The sequence below is a fragment of the Jaculus jaculus genome, chromosome 13 (genome assembly GCF_020740685.1).
Source record: "Jaculus jaculus isolate mJacJac1 chromosome 13, mJacJac1.mat.Y.cur, whole genome shotgun sequence".
In the NCBI taxonomy this organism is placed as follows: domain Eukaryota; kingdom Metazoa; phylum Chordata; class Mammalia; order Rodentia; family Dipodidae; genus Jaculus; species Jaculus jaculus.
Genome location: NC_059114.1, coordinates 4,729,159 through 4,751,908, shown reverse-complemented (window position 1 = coordinate 4,751,908; position 22,750 = coordinate 4,729,159). Strand labels below are relative to the sequence as shown.

Below are 22,750 nucleotides of genomic sequence, written 5' to 3'. Positions count from 1 at the left end.
CTCCTACCCATGCCTCCCGAGAGTGCTGGGATTCTTTTCTTTTCTTTTTTTTTTTTTGAGGTAGGGTCTCACTCTAGCCCAGGCTGACCTGGAATTCACTCTGTAGTCTCAGGGTGACCTCAAACTCACGGCGATCCTCCTACCTGTGCCTCCCGAGGGCTGGGATTAAAGGTGCACACCACCACACCTGGCTGAATTTCTGCTGCATCTGGTGAAAGGTCCCTAAACCCTAGAAACTACCTCATATCCTAGAGGGCAGGGCAGACACGGGCAACCCCAGAGCCTCCTGCCTCTGCAGTCAAATTCTAGACGCATGTGCCCCTTTCTATGTGGGTACTGGGGAATCACACCCGGGTCATCAGGGTTTGCAAGCAAGTGCCTTTCATTGCTGAGCCAATTGTGTGAGCTTGTGAACCCAAAGTGACTCAGAGTGATGCCCAGGACCCTGCCTGGGTTAGGGAATATGTTTCAGGACACGTCATCAGACCGTGCCGCCCCTGTTTGCGTGTCAGAAGCCGTGCCCCTTCTGCAGAGGTCAGCGTCGCCTTGCCTGTATGCCTGGGACTGCGTGGTTGTTCTTGAACCCTAAACTCTTGTCTGTATGCTTGGGATTGCATGGTCATTCTCGAACTCTAACCTCATCGCGAAGTTTCCTGGCCCTGCTGCCATACCTTCTCCACTGTGATGGACTGGACCCTCTCGCTGCCTATGAGAAGAAACCCTTCCTCGCTTTACCTCTTTCTTGTCGGGTATTTCTCTCACAGCCACAAGTAAAGTAATGAATGCTCCCGAACCCTACAGTGTGCACCATGTGAGCATGGAGGTCGCCTGCCCTGGCAGTTACCTGTACAATTGTACCACAGGCTTTCATGCATATTTTTCCCACCCATATATATTTTTTCAAGTTTTTTTTTTTCTTTAAATATATTATTTATTCATTTGAGAAGGAGAAAGAAGCAGAGGAAGAGAGAGGAAGAGAATGGTTGCGCCAGGGCCTCCAGCCACTGTAAACGAACTCCAGATGCATGTGCCTCCTTGTGCATCTGGCTTACGTGGGTCCTGGAGAGCAGAACCAGGATCCTCTGGCTTTGCAGGCAAATGCCTTAACCGCTAAGCCATCCCTCCAGCCCTGCCTTTACTTTTTTTTTTTTTTTTTAAGTATTTATGTGAGTGTGTGTGTACCTCCACCAGAGTCTCTTGCCACTGCAAATGGATGCTTGTCTGGCTTTATGTGGGTGGCTGGGGAATTGAACCGAGGCCCTCAGGCTTCATAGACAAGCACCTTTAATTGCTGAGCCATCTCCCCAGGCTCCTAGCTTTGACCTTTTCATCTATATTTTACTTCAATGAATAAAATGCTACTATATTTATCCTTATTATCAATCCCAACTACTTTTAACCTTTCTCTCTGTGGGTGATTAACTAGCCGTGGCCTGTACGCGTCTGAAGAGGAGAATGCTGCATGTGTGCGTGTGTACCTTTCCTTCTTAGTGAAATAAAGTTCATATAACGTGGCATGAATTTAAAAGTTTCTTTTTAACTGAAGCAACAAGGCCTCAAAACAAACTCTACAATAAACCCACACTAGCAGCCTCTTAATAAAAGCAGCTGTCATACTTTGGTTTAAATTCTTTTGAGGTTTGAGATCTGATGTCGCTGATAAACTAGTTACCTTCCTTTTTAAAAATAGTTTATTTATTTACTTAGCTATTTATTTAGGAAAGAAGAATGGGAGAATGGGTGCTCTAGGGCCTCTGGACACTGCAAACAAACTCCAGATGCATGCGCCACTACGTGCATCTGGCTTACGTGGGTTCTGAAGAATCAAACTTGGGTCCTTAGGCTTTGCGGGCCAGCGCCTTAACCATTTCTCCAGCCCTGTTTTTTTTTGGGAGGGGGTTGGGGGTTTCGAGGTAGGATCTCACTCTAGCCCAGGCTGACCTGGAATTCACTCTGTAGTCTCAGGGTGGCCTTGAACACACGGCAATCCTCCTACCTCTGCCTCCCGAGTGCTGAGATTAAAGGTGTGTGCCTGTTGTTTTGTTTTTAATAAACAAAAATCTAGGTACTACGAATATCATTGCCATAGTGGAGGGAGAAAATAAAAAAGACCACAGCACTAAACAGGAGTCACTGGAAGCGACAGGTGACAGCATCTCATGCAGGACCACATTCCACACACCAAGGACAGGAGGGTCATCAACCATCACCACCAGCGGGCAGGACGGGAAACAAAACAACACAACACAAGAGCCATGCTGAGGGAGCATGCACGAGTCCCTGAGGTCGGGTTGCGTCACTCGGGGCCACACTCACATAGAACTCGAGCAGGGCCTTGGGGTTCAGGCTGAGGGAGGGCAGGTCACCGACAGAGCGGGTGTGGTGCAGCGTGCCAAAGAAAGAGTGTCGCAAGGTGCTCAAGACAGACAGCCGCAAGCATCTCTTCAGAGGTCGGGGCGAGGTGGGGGGGTTGGTGGAAAGGAGCAGGCCAACAGGGGGCCGTTAGCTACTCAGCAAGGCTTGCCGAGGACAACGCGTCTACTTAAACAGATTAACGTTAGAGCAACATTTGCAAAGGCCTAGAGGGCCATGTGTAGCGAAAGGGGGAGGTAGGGTGGTGCTGGGATCGAACCCGCGGCTTTGTGCATTGCTAGGCAAGCTCTCGACCGCCTGAGCCACAGCCCCAGCCCAGCGTGTCAGAATGCGGTCTCCTTAGTCATCACTCGGTCGGTGTGACCTGAGGACTGGCATCGCTAGGAATGCCTGGAGCATCAGACACCAAATGGTGGCATTTCAAATGCTGCCAGTGTTGTCTTAGACTCATTTCTCCACCAGAAGCCCCATGGAACTTACGAAGAAGGAGTGATCTTTGAAGGTGGGTGTTTCCGGGGTGCCCTGGCTGTACATGGACATCCTCCTCTGCAGAGCGGCCGCCTTGTTCCCAGCACCCGAGGACGGAGTTGTGTCTTCCACGTCAAAGGGACTGCAAAACAACAGGTTCTCAGGTAGCATGTCTGTTCAGTCACTTGCAGCAGCCACCGCGACACCGCCGTGGAAGAAAGCAGCTCGTTACGGTAGAATCCATGCAGGGCAGGAGAGACGGCTCAGCGGTTCAAAAACGCTCTTGCTTACAAAGCCTGACAGCCCTGGTTTGATTCCCCAGTACCCACACAAAGTGGCTCATGCATCTGGAGTGTGTGTGTGTGTGTGTGTGTGTGTGTGTGTGTGTGTGTGTGTGTTGACAAGAGGCTCCGGAGCACCCACATTTACTCTCTCTCCTTGCAAATAAATGAATAAAAATAAATAAAAGATAAAAATAGAGCCAGGTGTAGTGGCACAAGCCTTTAATCCCAGCACTTGGGAAGCAGAGGTAAGAGGATCGCCGTGAGTTTGGGGCCAGCCTGGGAGCATAGAGGTGGACTAGAGGGAGATGCTACCCAGCAAAACAAAAACAAACAACAATAACAAAAAAAACGAAAACAAACAACCAAACAAAAAGAAAACAATTAAGAAGAAAGAAAGGATAGAACAGAGCTGACATTACACCTCGTCAAGGACTCAGGAACAGGCAGAGCTCGTTCTGACACACAGAAGCATCGCTTTCTGCATGGGGATTAGAAACTTGAGCATTTTAGTTGCTTTCACATAAGGTACTGGCAGAGTCTGTAAAAATTCTTGGGGCTTTGAAGTGTTAGACCCTTGAACAATACAAGTGATTGGCAGCTTATTAATTGGTTCTATTTGTATTTTTTAAATTTATTTTTATTTTATTTATTTATTTGAGAGCGACAGACACAGAGAGAAAGACAGAGGGAGAGAGAGAGAATGGGCGCGCCAGGGCTTCCAGCCTCTGCAAACGAACTCCAGACGCGTGTGCCCCCTTGTGCATCTGGCTAACGTGGGACCTGGGGAACCGAGCCTCAAACCAGGGTCCTTAGGCTTCACAGGCAAGCACTTAGCCGCTAAGCCATCTCTCCAGCCCTCTATTTGTATTTTTATATTTTTACAGAAGAGAGAAAGAATATGAACACATCCTCTTGTTGCTGCAAACTCCAGATGTTTGCCCCACTTTGCACATCTGCTTTACGTGGGTACTGTGGAATTGGACCTGGACCTTCAGGCTTTGCAGGCAAGGGCCTTTAACTGCGGAACCATCCCTCCCCCCCCCCCAACTTCCAGCCCTGTTATTCAGTCCTAAAGAAAATATGCAAAAACAACTTCACAGTGGGGTCGCCCACCCAGCCAGGACAATGACCCTGCATTTGGGAAGTGTGCGACCACAGGAAGGGCTGCTCCGTGTTGGGTGCTGACGCTGCTTCAATGGCAAGGCAAGAGGATCGTTGCTGTCTCCATACTTGTAAAGGAGGCCCCGAACACAATCATCCTCGTGATGCTGGGTAACACATCCAGGGCATAGTATTAACTGTCATGAGCTACTTGTGTTGATAACTTATGATCTTTCTCATTCATGATCTTATGTTTTTACTTACTTTTTAAAATTTTATTTATTTATTTATTTGAGAGTGACAGACAGAGAAAGAGGCCGAGAGATGGAGAGGGAGAGAATGGGCATTCCAGGGCCTCCAGCCACTGCACACGAACTCCAGATGCATAAGCCACCTTGTGCATCTGGCTTACATGGGTACTAGGGAATTGAGTCTTGAACCTGGGTCCTTAGGCTTCACAGGCAAGCGTTTAATTGCCAAACCATCTCTCCAGCCCCTTTTATTTATTTATGTATCATAGACTGGTCTCAAACTTGTGAAGATGATCTTGAACTTTTTAAAATTTTTTGATTTTTCGAGGTAGAATGTCACTCTAGCCCAGGCAGACCTGGAATTCACTGTGTAGTCTCAAACTCAGGGTGATCCTCCTACCTGTGCCTCCTGAGTGCTTGGATTAAAATATATTAGTTTTTAGGGGTGGAGAGATGGCTTAGCGGTTAAGCGCTTGCCTGTGAAGCCTAAGGACCCCAGTTCGAGGCTTGGTTCCCCAGGTCCCACATTAGCCAGATGCACAAGGGGGCGCACGCGTCTGGAGTTAGTTTTAAGAGGCTGGAAGCCCTGGCGCGCCCATTCTCTCTCTCTTCCTCTCTCTGTCTTTCTCTCTGTGTCTGTTGCTCTCAAATAAATAAATAAAAATTAAATATATATATATATATTAGTTTTTAAAAATATATATATTACTTATTTATTTAAGAGAGCCATTGCAAATGAACTCCAGATGGTGTACCCCCTTGTGCATCTGGCTTACATGGGTCCCAGAGAGTTGAAGGGGGATCCTTTGGCTTTGCAGGAAAATGACTTAACTGTTAAGCCATCTCTCCAGCTCAAAATATATTAGTTTTTTGAGAAAGGATCTCATGTAGCTCAGGCTGACCTTGAACTTCCTATGTATCAGTCAAGGCTGACCTCAAACTCCTGATCCCTCTGCCTCTCCCTCCCAAGTGCTTGGGTTACAGGCATGTACCACCACATCTGGCTAGAACAAAATGTCTAACGGGGGAAGGAGGAGCGGGTCGTGGTGGTACGAGTCAGGTTTCCCCAGCCTTCACGTGTGGGTATGTCGCCTGGTACAGGTTGTGGATCCTGACGGGGCAGTCTCGGGGGTCCATGCCGTGGGCAACCTGATCGTGCTGGGTCACGCCACCGCTCTGAGGATCCTCGGGGAAAACTTACTACCAAGTGATTTCCAGGTTCAGTTTGATGGTGCCAAGGTCATTGATGTCAACAGCCACAACTTGAGGGCGGGCAGCAAACAGCTCTTTGGTCTCACAGGTCACGCTGCCCACCAGGATATGGGTCGCCAGCCCTTTGAGTTCTGTGACCTGGTAGAGAAGGGGAGAGGAGAAGAGGAAAAAAAAAATGGGGCCGGAGAGCCGTGTCAGCAGTTAAAGCGCTTGCTGGCAAAAGCCAAAGGGCCCAGGTTCAGTTGCCCATATGCCTGTGTGTATCTGGTGTGGCTAAAGGCCCTGACACACCCATTCTCTCTCTCCCTACCTCCCAATGTCTCTCTCAAATAAAAATAAATAAATAAATGAATAAATAAAATATTAAGAAAAGGAAAACAAAGTACTCTTTCCTTTTTCTTAATAACGTGACCCCTTCCTTCAGGAACACATCTGAGCTGGAAGGAGATATTTCAAAAACCTAGTTTGCCAGGCGTGGTGGCGCACTCCTCGAATCCCAGCGCTGGGAGGCAGAGGTAGGAGGATCGCCGTGAGTTCGAGGCCACCCTGAGACTACAGAGTGAATTCCAGAAACAAAAACGAACAAACAATAAAACACCCTCAACCAATCAAACAAACAAACAACAACAAAAACCCCGGTCACAGGTGACTGCCTCCGTTCTCTCTGGGAGAAGCTCAGCTGCAGCTTCTGTGGGACGGAGGGTCCCCACCCGTGGGCCATTTGCTGGGGCACCAGGAGAGACGGCGCGTGACAAGGGCAACACCGTACCTTGATGGAAATGAACCCCACTACCAGGGGCAGGAACACGGTCTCTTCTCCATCCCAGCTCTGTTTGCCGTTAACTTCTATTTTGCCTTTTAGTTTCCACCTCTGTCGGCCATACTTCATGAAAATCTGGGTGTACGAGGGGTGTGTTGGGGGGGAGGAGACATCAGACAGATCCCTTGTTCCATGACCTAACACCTCCTGTCCCCAACACTGAGATCCAAGAGTCCGGGTGATAAGGCACCTGCTGTCTGTCCCTCGGCTGGCATCTCTGTGGAGCCCGTGATCAGAGTGAAAAGACTTAACGGGGTGAACCCTGACGCCCCAAGACCCAGAGAGTAGAGGGGTCATCACCTGGGGCCTCTGCTCACTCGTGAAGCCCGCTGTTGTCTTGTTAGCCCACAGCAAGAGAACAGCCACCGGGACACACTCTCCATGGACCCCGGCCCCACCCAAAAGACATGATGCCGGCACCGAAACCTGCCTGGCAGGCAGAGCCAGAGAGGAAGCCGTCTCTCTCCAAATGAGCAAGATGAAGCTGGGCCAGGACTGACACCCTGTGTCCCCTCGGCTCTCCCCGTGGTCACACGTCTCAGTGATCACAGAGGACACGGAGGTTTCCTTTGGAAGGGTGATTTTACTTTCTGAAGTCGTGTGCGTGTGTGCATGTGTGTGCATGTGTGTGCGTGTGTGTAGTGGGGTTTGGCACCCCATATGCTGCGGGGAAGTGATGGTCCGTGGTGGTGAGAACGGAACGCCGGTGGCCCGCTGTATCCCTCTTCTACTCGGGCTTTGTTTTGAAACCAGGGTCTCTTTACTGATGAGCTTGTGGGGCACTGGCAATGCTGGGGTCTCTGCTCCCGCGTGGGACTGGGGTCACAGGTGTGTGTGTGTGTGTGTGTGTGTGTGGCCACTTCCACCTGTCTACATGGGATCTGGAGATTTGAAGTTGGCCAGTTTTAGTCTCCCTCAGGTGCAGGAAGCACAGTTAGCTGTTTTGTTTTTGAGACACAATCTTATGAAGCCCAGTCTGGCCTTGCACTTGCAATGCCTTCCGTGTCAGCCTTCTGAGATCTGGGATTGTAGGCGTGAACCACCGGGCCACACTCACAGAGAAAGCTCCTGCCATTATTCTTCGCTCGTGGGGTTTTAGTCTCAGTCATGAATCTGGATTAGATCACAGATTAGAAATGAAAACTAGCCAGGCGTGGTGGCGCCCGCCTTTAACCCCAGCACTTGGGGGCAGAGGTAGGTGGATCACAGTGAGCTCCAAGCCACCCTGAGACTACATAGTGAATTCCAGATCATCCCGGGCTAGAGCGAGAGACCCTACCTCAAAAACAAAACAAACAAACAAACAAAAAACAGAAAAACCACCACCACCAATGACAAAAAAAAAAAAAAAAAAGGAGAAAAAAATGAAAACTGCTACCTACTACAAGGTACAATTTGGAGTGCTTGTCAAAATATAAATATAGACAGTGTATCAGATGAAATTCACTGAAGGCGCAATTGCTGAATTTGCTGATGCTGAGAATGGCGCTTATGTGAAAGAACGTCTCTCCAGTTTGGGAGAAGAACTTGGGAAGGAAGGGGCATGGCGTCTGCACGGCACTCTACGACGATTTTGCAAAACAGCATCACGGGACAATGAGAACAAACGTTGCCGAGTGGTGAATGTTACGAATGGCGACTGAGGCTGAGGTGGGAGGCTCACCGTGAGTTTGAGGCCCCCTGGGACTGCAGAGGGAGCTCCACGTCAGCCTGGGACAGAGCGAGACCTTACCCCTCCCTCCGTCAACCCTCACCCCCCCCAAAGGCAACTGTAGATGAAGAGGGTGTGGGGAGCCTTGCACCCAGTTCCAGACATTCTCATTGGCTTAAAATGCTTTTTTAAAAAGAGACAAGCAAGCCGGGCGTGGTGGTGCATGCCTTTAATCCCAGCACTCAGGAGGCAGAGGTAGGAGGAGTTCGAGGCCACCCTGAGTCTACAAAGGGAATTCCAGGTCAGCCTGGGCTAGAGTGAGACCCTACCTCAAAAAAAAAAAAAAAAAAAAAAAAAAAGAAAAAAAAAAAGAAACCAAAGAAAGAAAGACAAGTAAAATGATAGCTGGCCCTAGGCTTGGTGATATGGCCTGCCATCCAGCTGAGGCAGGAGGATTGAAAGTTCGAGTGAATTCCAGATGAACCTGGGCCACTTAGTGAGACTGTGTCTTAAAATGAAAAGTAAAGAGAAGGCTGGCGAGATGGCTTAGCGGTTAAGGCGCATGCCTGCAAAGCCTAAGGACCCAGGTTCGATTCTCCAGGTCCCACGTAAGCCAGATGCACATGGTGGCGCACGCGTCTGGAGTTCATTTGCAGTGGCTGGAAGCCCAGATGCACCCATTCTCTTTCTCTCTCTCTCTTTCCCCCTCTCTCTCTGCCTCTTTCTCTCTTAAATAAATAAATACATTTTTTAAAAAAGTAAAAAGAGGGCTGGGGATGTAGCTGAGAGGTAGAGCACTTGCCTAGCATGTGTGGGGCTCCGTGTTTGATCCCCAGCTCCAAAGACAACAAAGGCAAAGGTACAGCAGGCCCCTTGTCCTTCACACAGCCAACCCCAGAACAGAGACCAACGTGTTACTCACCTCATACTGGTCTCCAGGGCAAAGCCGGGCAAAGCCAGCCAGACCTGCAAGCAAGCAAGGGGACTGTGAGGTTCAGAATGTTCCCTTCATCTAGACTCAAACAGGCTTCACTGAAACTTAAGACCATCAGTTAAACTCTAAGGAAAACTCATTACATTGTTTTGAGACCATCTGTGAACACCTTACGTTTGTGTGTGTGTGTGGGGGTGCAGTCCATCGGTCAGGGGTAGAGGGAATATTTCTCGCGTACATGTGGGTAGGTATCCACGTGTGTGTGTGTGTGTGTGTGTGTGTGTGTGTGTGTGTGCGCTTATATGTGTGCAGGCCAGAGGCTGACGCTGGGGGTTCCCTCTATAGCTTCTCCACTTTGTGCGTCTGGCTTTACGAAGGAACTGGGGGACTGAACCTGGCCCAGCAGGCTTTTCAAGCAAGCACCTTTAACCCCTGACCCAGCTCACCAGAGCCTGATTTTGTTTTGTTTTCTTTTTTTTTTTTTAATTATTTTTTGTTCATTTTTATTTATTTATTTGAGAGTGACAGAGAGAGAGAGGGAGAGAGAGATACAGATAGAGAGAGAATGAGCACGCCAGGGCTTCCAGCCACTGAAAACGAACTCCAGACGTGTGCGCCCCCTTGTGCATCTGGCTAACGTGGGTCCTGGGGAATCGAGCCTCGAACCGGGGTCCTTAGGCTTCATAGGCAAGCGCTTAACCGCTAAGCCATCTCTCCAGCCCTGTTTTCTTTTCTTTTTTAAAATATATTTTATTTATTTGAGAGAAAGAGGGGTATAGGGAGAATGGGCATACCAGTGCCTATAGCCACTGCATACAAACTCCAAAGGACCCAGCCAAAATAAACTTCAGCTACTGCAAATAAATTCCAGATGCATGTGCCACCACTAATCCAGGCTGACTATGTAGTCTCAGGGTGGCCTCGAGCTCATGGTGATCCACCTACCTCTGCCTCCCAAGAACTGAGATTAAAGGCCTGCGCCACCATGCCTGGCCAGATTTTTTGTCCCCATAATCACTAGTTTTATGTGTGCTGGGACTAAAGCCATGTACCACCACACCAGCTCATTTTCCTTTCTCCCCCTGCCCAGTCCTTTTGCTTGCTTTTTGTAGTTTTGAGAATGTATTTGAGTTCTGGGTTGCTTTTACACTAGACAGGATTTGACCCAGGTAAACATAATGGGGATGGTGTCACACGATGTGGTTTGCCTTTTAAAAAAGTGTGCTTATTTTTATTTTGTTATGGGGGGGCAGGTAGGGAGAATGGGTGTGCCAGAGCCTCCAGGCACTGCAAATGAACTCCAAATGCATATCACCCCTTGTGCATCTGGTTTACATGGATCCTGGGGAATCAAACCTGGGTCCTTTGGCTTTGCAGGCAAGCGCCTTATCTGCCAAGCCATCTCTCCAGCCAGTGTTTTGGCTTTTAAGAAGAGCCCCATTAATAAGTTGTAAGACTTAGCAGGTGTGGGGTCCATGGGTTTCGTTCAAGGCCAGCCTGCGATAGAGTGAGTTCCAGGTAGGCCTGGGCTAAAGTAAGACCTTGCATCAAAAAACAGCCCCCCCCAAAACCCAAATGAACAAAAAAGTCAGTTGTGAAACTCTTGGATGAAGAAGTCAGTTCTCCCCTGGCTGATGGGCATGGATAACTAGAGGTAATGGTGGAGACAGGACACAAAATTCAAAAGGATCTGCTATTACCAAGATCTGCCAGCAGATGGCAGCAGCAGTCCATGCCTAGGGCATGCCTTCCCTATGGAAAGCACTTCAATTAGGACCAGCTCTAACTAATGAGACCTTAACAAGCCACTTAAGAGGACTCAGGAAGAAACTGGTTTAAAGAAGTCGTTTTTCTAACAGTTCTGGAACATGTAGCCCTTTTTATAAAAAATATTGCTAAAAGATAGCATCACTAGCTGGCTTTTGCCACCAAAGCTTGTCATGCTAATTCTGCTAAAATCCAAAACAACCTTTAACAATCTGCAAATTAGTTTGAAACTAACCAAATGCCTGTTTACCTGCACAGTGACTACAGAGGCTTGGTAAAAAAAAAAAAAAAAAAAAAAAAAAAAAGTCGACCTGATTGTTGCTAAACAGGATGAGAACGTCCTTTGAAGATATTTTCCCCCCTTTTTCAGAATTAGCAGAAGTTCCTATTCGAAGAATTTAAAGTGAGAGGAAGGGGCTGGGCAGATTGCTCAGTGGTTAAGGCACTTGATTATAAAGGCTGCCGGCCTGGGTTTGAGTCCCCAGTGCCCATGTGATGCCAGATGCAGAAAGTGGTGCATGTATCTGGAGTTTGTTTGCAGTACAAGAGTGCCCCCTCCACCGGTTCTAACTCAAAGGTCACAACAGAAAGCCTTTTCCCCAGCCCCTCAGTGGCAGGCTTCTCTTTTCAATTTACTTTTTTTTTCCAGGTAGGGTTTCTAGCTCAGGCTGACCTGGAACTCACTCTGTAGTCCCAGGCTGGCCCTGAACTCACAGTGATCCTCCTACCCCTGCCTCCCAGAGTGTTGGGATTAAAGGCGTGCGCCACCATGCCTGGCTTCTTTAAAAAGTTTCTTTGAGGTAGTGTCTCAGTGTAGCCAAGGTTGTCCTTGAACTCAGTGAACGCTTCTACATCAGCCTCCCAAGTACTGTGGTGAAAGATAAGAGGTCTGGAGAGACGGCTCAGTGGTTAAGCCCTTGCCTGTGACGACTAAGGACCCAGGTTCGACTCCTTAGATCCCAGGTAAGCCAGATGCACAAGGTGACGCATGTGCAAGGTGGCACCTGCACCCAAGGTGGTGCACGAATTTGGAGTTCGATGGCAGTGGCTGGAGGCCCTGGCATGCCAATTCTCTCTCTTTCTCTCTCTTACACACACACTTTTGCTCTTGCTCTTTCTCATAAAAAAAAAAAAAAAAAAAAAAGGCTGGGCGTGATAGCGCACACCTTTAATCCCAGCACTCAGGAGGCAGAGATAGGAGGATTGCCATGAGTTCCAGGCCATCCTGGGCTAGAGTGAACGCCTACCTCGAAAAACAAAAGCAAAACAAAAAAGAAATGCCAGTCTGTTGGGCTTGCCTCAAAAAGAGAAATATGAGCTACCACATCCAGTTAAAATTAAAAAAAAATATATTTTTACTTATTTATTTTCAAGCAGAGAGAAGAGAGACTGAATGGGCACACCATTCAGCCACTGCAAATGAACTCCAGACATATGTGCCACTTTGTACATCTGGCTATAAGTGGATACTGGGAAATCAAACTGGAGTGGTTAGATTTTGCAGGCAGGTGCCTTAACTGCTGAGCCGTTCCTCTAGCCTTAAATTTGTTTTGTTTTGTTTTTGTCCAGGTAGAGTCTCACTATAGCCCAGGCTGACCTGGAATTCACTATGGAGTCTCAGGGTGGCCTCAAAGTCATGGCGATCCTCCACCCTCTGCCTCCCAAGTGCTGGATTAAAGGCGTGCGCCACCACGCCTGGCTCCTAAACTTTTTTTTTTTGAGACAGTGAGTGTCTCACTTTGTAGCCTGGCTGGCCTCAAACTTGGATTACAGGCTTGCGCTGCCTTACCTGGCTTAAGTTTGGGTTTTTCTTTTGAGACAGTCCCCTATGTAGCCCAGGCTGGCCTTAAACCTTGATCCTCCTGCTTCCGCCCTCAGCTTGGTCCCCCATTCTCCCGTAAGCTTTCACAGCAGTCTGGCCATGAGATTGGTCCAGCTGGTCATGTGTCCCACTGACCGCCACTTTGACTGCTTGGAGGTCCAGTTTGTCCAGCGCACTGCGCATCCAAGCCAGGGGCCATATACCAGGAGGCGGTCCAGTGCCCAGCTCAGGCCACAGCAGGCGCCCACAGCTCAGTAACGGTCACTGTGCTGTGTTTATCACCACCCAGCTGTCCCACCGCCACCCACATTGTGGCCAGGTGTGGGGGTGGGGCAAAAAGAGAAGTGTAGGCTGCGTCACCCACCTTTAACCCCAGCACTCAGGAGGCAGGGGTAGGAGGATCGTGGGTTCGAGGCCAGCCTGAGATGACAGAATGAGTTCCAGGTTAGCCTGGACTAGAGTGAGACCCTACATCAAAAAACAAAACAAAACAAAACAAAACAAAACAAAACAAAACAAAACAAAACAAAACAAAATTAAATAAAGGAAAAGGGAAATGTGTGAGGCTGTGGCAGGAGGAAGTCGGGGGTTGCCAGATCTGAGAAAGTTATGAAATCGGCTGTTTGTTGATGTGTTGTAGCGGGGGCTCCAGGATTTCCTGGTACCGGGGGAGGACTTCCCCGGGTTGTGGGGAGGGAATGGGGTGCTATCTTTGGGCTTCATAGATGTAGTTTTTGAGTTTTCATGTTAGATCAGGAGACTAGAGGTGACAGAATTGTCTATCTGTGGCCTGAGAGACTCCCGTGGGAGAAACTGAGCTCAGGACAGCTAAGGAAGCTGATGAGGAAAGTGGAGAGGGCGAGAGCCGGACGGACAGAAGGCTCCCGCAGCCACCGTTAGCCCATCACGCCCAGTGCTGTGCACAGGGGGTAGCCAGGTCCCTGCAGTGAACTCCAGATGCGTGCGCCCCCTTGTGCATCTGGCTTATGTGTGTCCTAGGGAATCAAATCTGGGTTCTTTGGCTTTGCAGGAAAGTGCCTTAACCGCTAAGTCATCTCTCCAGCCTGAGAGCATCTTTTGTTTTGTAGTTTTTGGTTTTTCATTTATTTATTAGAGAAAGACAGGGGGAGAGGGAGAGGAATGGGGGGAGAGAGAGAGAGAAAGAGGGAGGGAGGGAGGGAGACAGGGAGAGAGAATGGGCAACAGGGCCTCTATCCACTGCAAACGAATTCCAGATGCATGCGCCACTATGTTTGTCTGGCTTACATGGGAGAATCGAACCTGGGTCCTTAGGCTTCCCAGGCAAATGCCTTAACTGCTAAGCCATCTCTCCAGCCTGAGACCATCTTTTGATAGTATCTGCTCAGCTGGATAATATGGGATTGGGGGTAGGGATATATTGGAGCTATGAAGGCTGATGGTTAGGACAGCTGCCCGTGGTGGGGTACACTCATAATCCCGGAGGTCGAGGCCAACCCAGGCTACATGTCAAGTTCCAGGACATCCAGGGCTACATGAGACCCTGGCTAAAGAAAAACAACAACGGGAGGCATTCTCCCTCTCATCAAAAGTTGAAAGTAGTGGACGTCAGAACTAGGGGACACCCGGTCTTCTGTGTATTAACAGCGACACGGTGACTTGACTGCCTCTTTGTGCCAGTCTGCAAGGTTGGTACTTCAAGGTTGTTTTTCAGAGAACCAGGCTGTGACATAATCATCAGCAAATTAAGGAGGAACTTCTAGGTCTCCCTCCTGGCTCTATGGATGCTGACCTGCTGGGAGGGAGACAGGGCCTGGGTGGTTTTGAACTAGTGACTCAGGCAGAGACCAAAAGGAAAGCAAAAGGATGTAAGTGACTGGAAATGTGCAAGCAGTGGAGGGAACGGGAACGGACTCACTCCCAGAGCTTTTGGAGGCTCTGGTTTTGGTTCCAGGTGCACTCATTCAGAGGTTTCAATAGCTTTCCTCCTGAATTAGATGACTCATTTGAGAGTGAAGATCTCCTGTTGAGACCCTTTTAAAGAAAGTCTTGGTTCACAAGTGGGTGATTAAATAAATCCCCATTAGCCATCCAGAGATCAAGTTGCTATGTGCTCCCCCCCCCAAGCAAAATGATCACATAAGCCCCACCCTCTGAATTTGTCCACTGGACCAAAGCCTGGGAGAGAAATGGGCTCGCCCTGGCAGCTGTGGTTCCGCAGGCATGGTGGACCCCATGGACAACACACCCTGCATTCCACACCACCTAGACAGAACTCGTGTTTCCCCCTAAAACCAGACTTCCATTGTGTGCTGAAGATGTAGTGGTGTCAATCAAATCATACTTCTAGATTTAGAACTTTCTGGAATAAACACTACAGAGTCACATTCATCTGTGGGTTTAAAACCAGTATCACAAGTGGAATAGTTTTAGCTGGGTGTGATTGGCACAGGCCTTTAATTTCAGCATTTGGGAGGCAGAGGTAGGAGGATTGTTGTGAGTTCAAGGCCAGCCTGAGATTTCACAGTGAATTTCAGGTCAGCATGAATTAGAGTGAGACTCTACTTTGAAAAAAAGCAAAATAAAGCAAAACAAACAAACAAACAAACAAAAATTGGTATCTTACAGAAACGTGAGGATAAAGGGACAATTTTAACAATTTAAATGACAGTAAACCAAGGTATGGTGGTACCTGTAATCCTTACACCTAGGTTGACAGGTTACCCTTGACTGTGTATTAAGTTTGAAGCTAGGCTGCACTACACGACACTTTGTCTCAAGAACAAACAAAAATAAGATTTGATTCCCCAGTACCCATGTAAAGCCAGAATGCCCGAAGTGGCATGTGCATCTGACTTTTGTTTGCAGTGGCGGGAGGCTCTTGCGCATCTGTCCTCTCTCTGCTTGCAAACAAATAAAAAATAATAATTTTTTTTTTGTTTTTCGAGGTAGAGTCTCACTCTAGTCCAGGCTGACCTGGAATTCACTATGTAGTCTCAGGGTGGCCTCGAACTCACAGCGATCCTCCTACCTCTGCCTCCCGAGTGCTGGGATTAAAGGCGTGCGCCACCATGCCCAGCTAATGAATATTAAAAAAAAAAAACAAACCAAAGTAAATAAACCAATTAATAAATCAACAAACAAATGAGAATCCAAAGCAGACAACAGGCCAGTGCAGAATGTGGCGGAGGGGTTTACTTTAGATAAAAAGAAACCCACCCAGTTCTGATGCGTGGGCCTTGCTGGAATCCTAATTTAAGCAAACCAACTATACAAAGTATTTTTGAGACAACTGGGGACAGCGGAAGACAAAATAGGTTAAGAACAAAGGCTTGTGAGCTTCGTGAGCTGGGAAAGGGCGACAGGATGGGGGCTCAGCGGTTACATAAAAAGACAGCCCCGCTCCTTAGGAGAGGCATGCTGACGTGAAGGCTGATGTATTTGGGTTTCATTGCTTCAAAGGCTTCTCCTTCATCAGAGGGAAACAATGACAAAGCAGCCAGGGACTGCAGAGATGGCTCAGCGGTTAAAGGCGCATGCTTATAAAGCCTGATGGCTTGGGTTTAATTCCTCAGTACCCATACCAAGCCAGATGCGTGTACCTGGAGTTTGTTTGCAGCAGCAGGAGGCCTTGGCACATCCATTCTCTCTCTCAAATAAGTACAATTTTTTAAAGAAAGTAAAGTAGGGCTGGAGAGATGGCTTACCGCTTAAGGCGCTCGCCTGTGAAGCCTAGGTACATAGGTTCGATTCCCCAGGACTCACTTGAGCCAGCTATACAAGGTGGCGCACGCATCTGGAGTTCATCTGTGGTGGCTGGAGGCCCTGGCACACCCATTCTTTCTCCATATCTGCCTCTCTCCCAATCGCTCTCTCTCTCTCTCAAATAAATAAAAATTTAAGAGTAAAGTAGCCTAAGCCAATGATGAGGGTTCATTGCAGCATCCTCTCCACATTTCTGTCTGTCTGATATGGTCTCGTAATAAGTATCTATTTCCAATGGTGAAGGCAAGATTTAGGAGAAACACCAGTAAATTAACATAAGTGGGGGGCTGAGGGTGGGTGGCCCTTGTCTTTGCAAGGAAGGTGAGTGTGTGTGCTCGCACCTGGGGCTCTGTGGGGGGGGGGGGCTCGGGCTTCCTCTGGGCAGGGGAGGATTACCTTTCATCTTGATGGAGAACTCCCCCAGCAGACTCTCCAGCTCCGTTTCGATGGTGCACATGTTCTGTGAAGAGCACAGGGAGTGTTAGAACCTTCCTTTGCGTGACATGATGTGACGCTCGAGGTGCCTGGCGCTTGCACAGCGAACCTGGCCGCTGCAAGAGCAGGAGGCATTGACCGGCCTGTCATGGTTACACAGCAGCGCCTGTCAGACCTACTTTTTTTTTTTTTAAGGTATAGTCTCACTGTGGCACATGCTGACCTGGAATTCACTATGTAGTCTCAGGGTGGCTTCGAACTCACGGCAATCCGCCTACCTCTGCCTACCTCTGCCTCCCAGTGCTGGCATTAAAGGCATGTGCCATCACACCCGGCCTTCATTTCTTTATTTAAAAAAAAATAATTTGCAGGGAGACAGGGGCTGGGGAATGGGCATGCCAGGGCCTCTTGCCACTGCAAATAAAGTAAATAAACTCCAGATGCCTGGCTGGGCATGGTGGCGCACTCCTTTAATCCCAGCATTTGGGAGGCAGAGGTAGGAGGATGGCCGTGAATTTGAGGGCCCCCTGAGATTATGTAATGAGTTCCAGGTCAGCCTGGGATAGAGCAAGACCCAACCTCAAAAAAAAAAAAAAAAAAAAAAAAGAAAAGCAAAGCAGAAACTCCAGATGCATCCACTTTGTGCATCTGGCTTTATGCGGGTAACTGTGGAATTGAGCTCTGGCCATCAAGCTTTCCAAGCAAGCACCTTTAAAATTGGCGAGCCATCTCTCCAGCCCCTGGGGAAACATTTCTACACAAACAGACTGAAGAGTTCTAACAACCAAACACAACGTCTCATCCTTAGTTGGGTTATCCACTGAAAGGCAAGGAAATAAACTAAAAGTGTTAAAAACAATATCGAGCTGAATAGGGAACAAACAAAAAAGAAAACGCTGGATGATTTTCCAAGACAGCTGCTGGCCGTTTGAGTTGTGGGGCCGCTGTGTTCATGCTGAACGTGTTCGCCTGGGCAGGTCACTGCCAAGAGACCCATGCCGTGGATTCGGCAGCACAAGTTAGCTATTCTACACTGTGTATGCATTCAAAACGTCATGCTATATATACGCCGCAAGTATATGCAAGTTTTACTTATTAACTATCCTTAGCACCCCATTACAGTTTGATTTCAGGGGCTGAGGCCCTGGCATGCCAATTCTCTCTCTCCCTCCCCCCTCTCTAAAATAAAAAAGGGTGGTGGTGGGGACTAAAGATCACAGGAGTTAATTCTGCTCAAGGGGGGAAGACTTCCTAATGTGACATCACAACCCTCCAACCTGAGCCCCAAGTCTGATGACAGTCCTGTCTTCCCTGTCGAGTCAGAGGCACAGTGAGGTGGTCACACGCATGCCCGCCCTTGTCCGCCTTCCTGGCAGCTGCTGGCCTAACCAGAGAGATGTCAGAGGTGGGCTAAAGTGTCACCGTCGATGTTGGCCCTCGAACAGCTCAGCTGGCGTGAGCTTTGGATGTCTCTACCGCGCCGAAGAGCGGTCTCACCACAGCCCCTGGGGCTCCTGCAGCGTTCTTCCTCACAGACCAGCGTCACCGAGGCGTGCGTGTGTGTGTGTGTGTGTGTGTGTGTGTGTGTGTGTGTGTGAGGGGGTGGGGCTTTGATTCTTATTTATTATGTCCCAGGTGGTCACTGTTGTGGGGCACTGAGAGAATGGCCCTGCCCTTCCCTTGAAAAGCTCTCAGAGATTCAAAGAGCTTCTCAAAGCTGGGGACCGTTTCCTGAGCAGCTGGAGAGCTTGGGACACAGTCTCAGCCCTGTAAATACCTCTTCCTCAGAGCCCAGGACCCATGTGCAACAGAACCCTTTCTAGAAATCCAGCATGCTATCAGACGTGTCAGGATCGTTGGTGGCGTCTGAACACATGGGCAGCTAGCTTAACAGAGGAAGACCCCTGCGGTCCACACTTTCCTCAGGAGGCTGGCGACACGGCTCTGTGGAGAGAGCATGTGCCATGCAACTCTGAGTTCCTGAGTTCGGATCCCCAGATTCCATTTAAAAAAGCTGGAAGTAAAGCCGGGCGTGGTGGAGCATACCCAGCACTTGGGAGGCGGAGGATCACTGTGAGTTCGAGGCCACCCTGAGACTACATAGTGAATTTCAGGTCAGCTTGGGCTACAGTGAGACCCTACCTCAAAAATTAAAAAAAAAAAAAAAAAGCTGGAAGTGGGGCTGGAGAGATGGCTTAGTGGTTAAGACACTTGCCTGAAAAGTCAAGGGACCCAGGTTCCATTCCCCAGAACCCACATAAACCAGATGCCCATGGTGGCGCATATGTCTGGCGTTTGTTTGTAGTGGCTAAAGGCCCCGGTGTGCCCATTCTCTCTGTCTGCCTCTTTCTCTTAAACCAATGTAATAAAATAGAGTTTTTTTTTTTTTTTTTTTTTTTTGAGGTAGGATTTCACTGCAGCCCAGGCTGACCTGGAATTCACTATGTACCCTCAGGGTGGCCTCGAACACATGGTGATCCAGTGACCTCTGCCTCCCGAGTGCTGGGATTAAAGGCGTGCGCCAACACGCCAGGCAAAAATAAAGTGTTTTTTTTTTTTTTTTTTTTTTTTTTAAACTGTAAGTAGTGGCGGGTCTCTTTAATCCCAGCGCACCTCTGCTGAGAAGGCAGGCGGAGTCAGGGGAGGTTAAAACTCACCAGCGCAGGGCCGGCCTGAGCAGCGATGACAGCCCGCCTCTGCTGGGCGCCATGCGGAAACCTACCCCCTCCCTCCCCACCCCCACAGCAAATGAAAACAAGCAAGCAAACAACAAATTCCTTAGTCTCACCCAAGCATTGTAACACATGCGAAAATGCTCTTAGGCTTTGGGCCCGGAGCCTTCCTTGTGATAGAGCCCTGGCTCTGTGGCTGCCCGAGCACCCGAGTCCAGTCACGGGGCACTGAGTGTTGTCTGGCACCCTGGAGGCCTGGGCCTCCTTCTTTGGAACAGCCCCGCCTGCTGAGGTGAGCCCTTGACCAAGGACAGCCTTGCTTCTACTGACCTGCAAGTGTCCAGGGACAGGTGGTTTCTAGAGGCGGCTGGCCAGGGCCCTTCTCCCCTGCTGTGAATGGCTCAATCACTGGAAATGGCACTTTTATTATTATTATTGTTTTTTCGAGGTAGGGTCTCACTCTTGCTCAGGCTAACCTGGAATTCACTATGTAGTCTCAGGGTGGCCTTGAACTCATGGTGATCTTCCTATCTCTGCTTCCCGAGTGCTGGGATTAAAGGCGTGTGCCACCATGCCCAGCTTAGAAATGGCAAAAAAAAAATAAAAATAAAAACTTTAAAAATATTTTATTTATTTATCTGAGAGAGACAGAGAAGTTGGGGGGGGGAGAGGGAGAAAGAGAATGGGCACACTAGGGCCTACAGCCACTGAAAATGAACTCCAGATGCATGCACCACCTTGTGCATCTGGCTTACGTGGGTCCTGGAGAATCGAACCTAGGTCCTTTGGCCTTGCAGGCAAGCACCTCAACCATTAAACAATCCCTCCAGCCCAGAAACTGCATATTTTATTTCAGAGTCCAGGAGAATGGAGGTCTCAGGAACCAAGGCTGCTTCAACCCAGGAGCCTGTCTCTGGGTCCATGAGCTTGCATTAGGAGAGTCATTTCCTTATTTTCTAACCTGTAACTGCATTTTAAAATATATTTATTTATTTGACGGTCTCTCGCCACTGCAAACAGAACCTGAGTCCTTTGGCTTTGCAGGCAAGTACCTTTACCTCTAAGCCATCTCCCCAGCCCTGGCCTGGATTTTTAAAGAAAGAATTTTTCAAGTCGGGTCTCACTGTAGCTCAGGCTGACCTGGAATTCACTGTACCTGAGACTTAACCTACCGATCGATCACAAATGTAGAAATCAGCTGCACCAGAAGGACCCGTCACACAAGCGACTTTCACATCAATAGGAGTAACATGTGTTCATGCAGGATTTTTTTTTTTTTTTTTGAGGTAGGGTCTCCCTCTAGCCCAGGCTGACTTGGAAATTCACTATGTAGTCTCAGAGTGGCCTTGAACTCAGCCATCCTTCTACCTCAGCTTCCTAAGTGCTGGGATGAAAGGTGTGTGCCACCATGTCCAGATATGCAGAATCTTTTGTTGCAGCTAACTTGAGAAACATTCTTCCTCAAAGTGGAATTTAAGCATAAAAGAGTCTGTCTTGGGTCAGGAAAGGAGAAAAGCTTGGCTCAGATAAGAGTAGGTTCTGGGGTGTGATCATAAAGTGACCCCAAAACAGAATCAGGGCTCTGGGAATTGTCCAGCAGCCTCCCCTTGGGCCATGACGTCATTCACGATATCCGATCTCTGAACGGAGTCTCCAGGGACAGTGAGAAGTGCGGCTTTAATAATTTAAGCAGTTCATGGAGATGTCAGTATTAGGTGGCCCCGGGAGGGGTGAAGCCCTCCTTGGGTCAGCCAGTCAGGTCCCCCGAGGCTATCAGGAACTGGGAAAACACATTTTTTTTTTTTTTTTTTTTTTTGTTGTTCATGCATCTTTGTCTTGTTCCTGTCTGATAAAAATCCTCCCTCTCACATGCAAAACTGTGGGCAGGATGGATGCTGATAGGCTACACAGACACCTGGGGTGGCCGTTGCCTCCACAGGCGCAATCTTCTGGGGTGCATCTAGACTCTGCACACTAGAGTATTTGGAAATGCATTTAAACGGCTAAACCTGGGCGCCATGGCTTACTTTCCACAGGCCCGCAATGAGCTTTCCTTTTCCTTTCCTTCCTTCTGTCTTTCTCCAATTTCTCTTGGCTGTACTGGGTGGTGTAATCTCATGCATGCCAGGCAAATCAAGTTCTGCCACTGAGCTACCTCCTTAGCATTCCTTCTAATTTTTTATTAAAATATTTTATTTTATTTATTTATCTGAGAGAAAGAGAGGGAGGGAGAATGAAAATGGGCACACCTTGTGCATCTGGCTTATGTGGGTGCTGGGGAATCAAACCTGGGTTCCTTGACTTTGCAAGCAAGTGCCTTCACTGCTAAGTCATCTCTCCAGCCCTCCTTTTAATTATTATTATTATTATTATTATTATTTTCTTCGAGGTAGGGTCTCACTCTAGCCCAGGCTGACCTGGAATTCACCATGTAGTCTCAGGGTGGCCTCGAACTCATGGCTATCCTCCTACTTCTGCCCCCTGAGTGCTGGGATTACTTGCAATCCTCCTGAATAGCTGGGATTACAGCTCTGTGGCACCAGACCCGGCGGCGTGGGCGCATGCGTGCGTTAATCACCGAAACGCCTGCTCCTCTAGACAGCAGATCGACTGTCACGCTCTTGGCAGTCCCCAACCCCTCAGCAGAGCCAGGTAGGGCCCAGCGCCTGAGGAGGCAGCGGGATGTACCTCTGTGTATTCCTTGTGGCTCCGGTTGATCTCTGCCAGGCTCTCGCGGGCAGCTCTGCTGGCAGGGGAGGCGGCAAAGGCTTGCTTCATTTTGCTGGCGCCGTCTTGGAGGCGTCGCTGGATACAATAGGCTTCATAGAGTTCATCTACCTGCCGCAGCCCAAACAGGAAACGGACACATAAACGTTTGTCACGCTTGGAAGAAGTGCCACAGGTACACTGTGTCTCTATCCTCACAAGCATAGTCTTACAGGAGCTGACCCTTTTAGACAGAGACTAGTTGCTTTTATTTTTTTACATTTATTTATTTATTTATTTTCATTTTCTTATTAACTACTTCCATGATTGTAAACAATATTCCATGGTAACTCCCTCCCTACCCCCACTTTCCCCTTTGAAACTCTACTCTCCGTTGTATCCCCTCCCCCTCTCAATCCGCCTCTTTTATTTTGGTGTCATCATCGTTTCCTCCTATTATGATGGTCTTGAGTAGGTAGTGTATTTTTTTTTTTTTTGAGGTAGGGTCTC

General features: G+C 48.6%; 1 protein-coding gene across 5 annotated transcripts in view; it reads right to left on the bottom strand.

The window, feature by feature from the left end:
• Nucleotides 1–22,750, bottom strand: part of Ripor2 (RHO family interacting cell polarization regulator 2) — a 222,421-nt gene that overhangs the window by 33,967 nt on the left and 165,704 nt on the right. For 4 of the 5 annotated variants that reach the window (XM_045132927.1, XM_045132929.1, XM_045132932.1 and 1 more), the window contains 7 exons: nucleotides 22,223–22,372; nucleotides 16,824–16,887; nucleotides 9,083–9,126; nucleotides 6,459–6,584; nucleotides 5,679–5,827; nucleotides 2,854–2,983; nucleotides 2,317–2,442 (listed from right to left, as the gene is read on the bottom strand). In XM_045132927.1, the coding sequence (XP_044988862.1) occupies nucleotides 2,317–2,442; nucleotides 2,854–2,983; nucleotides 5,679–5,827; nucleotides 6,459–6,584; nucleotides 9,083–9,126; nucleotides 16,824–16,887; nucleotides 22,223–22,372 (789 nt within the window). The remainder of the gene's footprint in view (nucleotides 1–2,316; nucleotides 2,443–2,853; nucleotides 2,984–5,678; nucleotides 5,828–6,458; nucleotides 6,585–9,082; nucleotides 9,127–16,823; nucleotides 16,888–22,222; nucleotides 22,373–22,750) is intronic. The other variant, XM_045132931.1, reaches the window with a different exon arrangement.